This window comes from Sinocyclocheilus rhinocerous, unplaced genomic scaffold (assembly GCF_001515625.1).
Source record: "Sinocyclocheilus rhinocerous isolate Xijiao unplaced genomic scaffold, SAMN03320098_v1.1 scaffold885, whole genome shotgun sequence".
Taxonomy (NCBI): Eukaryota; Metazoa; Chordata; class Actinopteri; order Cypriniformes; family Cyprinidae; genus Sinocyclocheilus; species Sinocyclocheilus rhinocerous.
The window spans coordinates 210,882-216,560 of record NW_015630040.1 but is presented as its reverse complement, the minus strand read 5'-3'; the positions used below and the strand labels follow the sequence as shown (position 1 = coordinate 216,560).

Here is a 5,679-nt window from a genome sequence, read left to right as displayed (position 1 = left end):
TTTTTGCAATTTACAATTTTTTTTACACCACATTTATTAACCATTATTGATATATTACTCAGTCAATATGACCACTGATCCTATGAATATACAATCAGACTTTAAAGAAAATAAATATTTAATAAGTATTTAATCTACTTTCTCCTGATACAGAAGCATATTAGTGTTCATTCAATCTGAAACTCTTCTGCACGACTTTCCAAAATAACTTAATGGCCACAGGCAACTGATACATTCAAAATCAAATGTGAAGCAGACAAATTGCATTGCATTGAAGCTCTGAGGACCTCAGGGTAGTCCAGAGATTGCCGACCTCTTCATCTGAAATCACAATCATGCCCTTCATATGCATCACCTAATTGTCCTCCACGATCAGTTGATCTCGAAGAGGCCAAAATAGTTGCTGTGATAATTTTTGCTGATCAGAAGGGGGTGTGAGACATTGACAAACAGCCAATCGGACTGCTTGAGATACTGAAGCGAGCCTAGATGACTGCCGGTCATCCATGGCTGTTTGCTCCCCGTCGTACAAAAGCCCTCTTGGTGATCTTCCATGATTGTCCGGTTGCGGCCGTTTCTCTGCCGACTCATTATGTGAGTGTAAGAGTCTCTGGGGTTGCACTTGGGTGAAAGAAACTCCACGCGGGAGTAAACGAAGTACAAACCGGTCATGTTGACCTGAAGGCCGCCGTTGATGTACTTGACGCCTTCTGTGAAGGCATCACCAAGATTTGCTTCCCACTTCAGAGTTCCAGCTGATCTGCTCTGGTCTGCATGACCTGAACAAAATATCCTGATAAGATAAGTTTTGTAGCAAAAATGTTAACATTTTGTTCAGCATGCCTTCTGGACCAGATCTTACCTATCAAGTGTGCAGCAGAGTTTTGTGTGTTCTTGTTCAGCTCAGCAGGATTCAGGCCTGTGGAATGATAAAGCAAGCAATCAGGTCATCATGTTAACCAGAGAAGATTTAGCACAGGATGAAGCTGATAATTGGTAACTTGGTCACACAACTCACCAACTTGTTTCTGTGGAGTGAGGCTCTGCATTTGTGCGGGTATTTCCTGTCATTTTGAGGGAAGAAAAAAAGGGTCACAAATTGTTCGATACACACATATTGTGCATTCAAAAATATTCTCAAACTGATACAAACAGGTCTTTTTGCAAACATAGATATATCTCAAGTTAATTGACTATTAGTTATGAGAAAGAGAGGCTGGTGTTAGGCTTCTGTACAGATGAAGTAGAAGATTTCCTGTAGCCTTGTGACCAGTGACCACAAGTTTTTTTTCTCACTTGTAATTCTGTCCTATACTCAGTCGCGTGTACATGATGGAATGGAAACTGGAAAATTATACTTTCATGAACATCAGAGATTCAGATTACATAAACAAGAAAGCTCTTGGCTGCTTTCCAGGTGCATGAATAACTATCTATCAAGGCTTACAAATCTTTTACAAATTGTGATGCGTCAATATATATGTGATTCAGTGTACTGTAAAGCATTTGGACACCTGAACATGGATTTTAATTCCACTGAATTGAATTAAAATAGCATCATTCTCAGAACTAATTTCCCGTCTGGTTCACACAGGTGTCCTGGCAGAGTAACCATAGGTGTAGTTCACCACATTAACTATTAACATGATCCAGTAACATTTGGTAACCAGAACGTATCAAAATACTTAATACAATATTATATATCTATTGTTTTTGTTTGTTCTTTTTGTGAAATGTTTCACTTTTGCTATCTTTCTTGAAATTAAATGTCACTTTATCAGATGTGTTATAGATATAAAAATACATTCTTTTGATGATTTGAATGCATCAAAATACATTTTGGGTCACTGTATGTATATATATATATACATAAAATACACTGTTAAGTCGCTCTTACCTGTGTCAGCCGCTGCATTTCAGTCTGTAACCTCAGGATCTGATAGGCTCCCAGTCCCAGGGCTGCAAAAACCAGCAGAAGTATCAGTGTCAGTCCCCAGGCTATCGGACCATTAATTCTCCCCCAGCCCCTTTTCTTCATCTCAGCTCGGGCAGGGGGGAAGGTCCAGCAGGGCACCGGTGGTCTGGGCATCTGCTGGTGGTAATACCGATGTTGTTTAGGGTGACCTCTGCCAGAATCCACCATGAACACTGGCTGGGGTGAGTGGCCAAAGTTACCACTCATGTCTGCAGAGCTCAGAGGAGTGTGAGAAGGTGTGAGCAACGAGAGAGTGTATCTTGAGAAGGTTGTTGCTGAACATCAGTTTTTATAAAGGTCCTGCAGTGTGGTTAAGACTTCATCCATTTAATATTTAACATTTGTCCATTTAACAATTAATTTAAGGAATTATTTTTTTCATTAGATAGATATTAGAAATGGTTAAGCTAGAAATTATGACTAATGGCATTTTTCTACATTATGTTCACTTGCAAATTTTTTTTTTTTTATGTCTATAGGCACAAACCTATAGACTCAACACGTAATAATCCACATGTGCATGACGTCACTGTTTTCCCAAATTAATTTACAGGGAGACGATAATGTTATATTTTTTTAAAACTTGCACTTTGAAACCCATTTTCAAAAGTTTGTGTTATGTAAATAAGTGACCAGAATGCATTAAAGGTTTTTAAGTTGAAAACTGTGTCGTGCAAACGCCGCCTTAGAGGCTCTGTATTAATACAACTGAAAATGTGCCAAACCCTGAACCATTTACTTTCAATAATAATATGCATCAAGACCTATCAAATAAAAATCTCATAAGCTATCTAACCATTAAAGACTTTTGCGTGAGTGTTTGTAAACAGTGATGCAGCAGAAAATGAGTTTCAGTAAAACCCAATCTCACATACCACTAAAGAACAGGAGCTGCCACATGAAACGGTCTGTCTGTGCATACGAACGTGTGCGTGCGCTTTCGATCCTGCAGCATGCAATCTCAGGGGTCTGCATGAGAATGGTTAGGGCTGTGACAGTGAGTTGAATAATGTGGTTGAAACCAAGCGGGGGAGGAAAAGGCATCACCCTTACCTGCTGCATGTCATCGTCGTTAGGCCTTCCTGGAAAAATCAACCGTTTTTGTCAGTAGCTTGGCCTCCCTCTCATATACCCATTTCTCAGGCTGTTCATGATGAAGACTGTTAAAGCATTAGTATTGTAATAAATTACACAACATGTACCCTTTTGTGTTCCTTTTCCCCCCAAAGTGCTCCCTCTTCCCACTGTTTTAAGTCCTTGGATATGTATCGCTTGTTTGCATTCGAGGAGTTTCAGCTGCTGCAGTGTAAGCTCCCCAACGCTTGCATTTCTGGAGTTTGGAGTTCTGAATTTATCAGTCATCTGAGTGGAGATGCCACAAAAATCATCAAATGGAATATTGTGATCATATTGCACACATGATGCTGCAAAAGCCAGTAATTAAATATTTTACCATAAATGTTGAGATTTAATGTTTGCGTCAAACAAATGCACTTAGTTATAGAATTTGGGGAAACATTTTAAACTCAAAACTGTTATAATAGAATTATTTTATTTAAAAAAATATTAAATTAAATATCTAAACTTAATATCTAAACTTTAACTGAAAGTTAATAAAATATTAAAAATTATTTCTGCCAAGGCAGCATCCCCCATTTTCAGTATAAATTGGTGTACTAGAGTAACTAAAAATAAAACTGAAATAAAATTGAATAAACAATTATATGGACTAAAATTAAAATGAAAGCAAAATAGAAAGATAACAACTAATTCAAAATAATTCTAAAAATCTATACCTCAATGACACTAAAATAACACTGTTTAGTACTTTTTTTTTTTTTTTTTGTGATTGCTATTTTAATGTTCATACCTTGATTGAAGATGGTGAGGATTTCCAAATGCTATATGGTTTATATTGATTCATTTTCATATTTGTACTGGGTAAAAGCACTGGGTAAAATAAGGTTACTACATGAGTTAAGGTTAGGTTAGGGTGGTTCAAGGTTAGTACCTAATTATTACCAAGTTTTTGTCATTAATTTGATAAGTACATACATGAGGAACAGGACTGTCAAATAAAGTGTGACCAAATTTTATTAAGCTTTAAAAGCAACTATAATTAATCTATTGAATTGAATGAGTCTGATATACTAAGCATGTTTCAATAATGTTGAAATATGTGTTTAAATACACGTGTCATGTCCAATCATTGCAGCATTGTGGTAAACTTGAAATGTAAACTGCAAGTAAAGCCTTTTCCAAGGCATTGCAATGTCACTGATGAGAAGAAAGCCAAAACATTTTGGTTGTAAATTCCGCAGAGGAAATATTTGCTTATTTGACAATTGACGTGTGTAGTAGTTGCATCAGCTTGCATCAGTTTCCTTACTTCACCTCGCAGGTATGGGAAACCCTGTCTGCAGTGTGAGCAAACATTGCTAATGGTGCTAGAATTCACACAGAGATATTCTGAATAAGACATCACCACCGCTGCTTGGTAACAATGGTTTTCTCTTGCTCAGTTTCCCAGAAGTGTTGCCTTGCTAAGCAATTCTTGCTACTGATGTATGAGGGGTTTTGGGGTCGAACCGTGGGCCGCAGCATGAAGCCTGTTACCAAAGTGTAGGAAAAATTATGTATTTTTTGGTGAACGCAGACATCTTTCTGTCTCTTTCTGACTCAGCATCTTTGCACATACTGAACTTTTAAAAGTCTCGCAGTCATTTTAATCAGGCCTCTTGTGGTGCACGCATTATCAAAACTCATGTCAATCTGAAACTTTGGGGTTTGTATAGCAATACTCTCACATAAATAGTTCTGTGCACTTCTAAGTTCATCAAAGTACATTTTTCAGCAAATAGTATTCTTGAATTGACTTCATGGTGCTTTAATGATTAAAAAACAAAAGCCGTTGAACCATTACTTTAACAGGTCTTTAGATCAGTGTTTTGTTTTCTGTAATGTTTAAAACACCAGTACATCACTGATTTCGTCAAGTACAAGTAAATAAATTGTGAACAGAATGTTTGTTGTCCCTTAAAATGTGGCATCAACCTGTAAAAAAAAAAACCTTTGTGGTTGAAATTGAAACTTTATACATACTGAAGATGTACTTCTCAGATAAACGTATGTAACAGTAAACACTTCATATTTTGTTTTTGATAAGTAATCACTAATATCCTATTCAGAATTCTACTCTAACCACACCTCAACCATTTCCGTTCTCTTCTTAACTCTGCTTAACACATTCATAACTGGAATAAACTAGGTTAAGACAAATAGTATAAACACAAACATAGGTGATTTACAGCTTTCAAGGTTCACTCGAAAATGTTTTACTTTCAAGTTTCACTTTCATGCATCAGATATGATATTTTGAATATCAGATGTTAAATGTTAAAGGGATAGTTTCATAAGTTCATCTTCAAAACACAAACTAAGATATTTGTAATGAAACTTAAAGGGGTCATATGATGCGATTTCAAGTTTTCCTTTCTCTTTGGAGTGTTACAAGCTCTTGGTGCATAAAGAAGATCTGTAAAGTTGCAAAGACTAAAGTCTGAAATCCAAAGAGATATTCTTTATAAAAGTTAAGAGTCAACCACGCCTACCTAAAACGGCTCGTTCTAACACGCCCCCACACTGTAAACCCGAACAGTACTACTAACTTATAAAGATTAAGAACACTGCAATTAAAGTCTGTT

General features: G+C 36.6%; 1 protein-coding gene across 1 annotated transcript; it reads right to left on the bottom strand.

Annotated features, from left to right (window-relative positions):
* Positions 1–312: 312 nt before the first annotated feature.
* On the bottom strand, positions 313–2,206 carry LOC107739860 (tumor necrosis factor ligand superfamily member 6-like). Its single transcript, XM_016552075.1, has 4 exons — positions 1,898–2,206; positions 1,019–1,064; positions 863–919; positions 313–779 (listed from the first exon to the last, which is right to left on the bottom strand). Exons 1-4 carry the CDS (start codon positions 2,180–2,182, stop codon positions 373–375), a joined length of 795 nt encoding a protein of 264 aa, XP_016407561.1. The 5' UTR covers positions 2,183–2,206; the 3' UTR covers positions 313–372.
* Between the last annotated feature and the right edge of the window lie 3,473 nt (positions 2,207–5,679).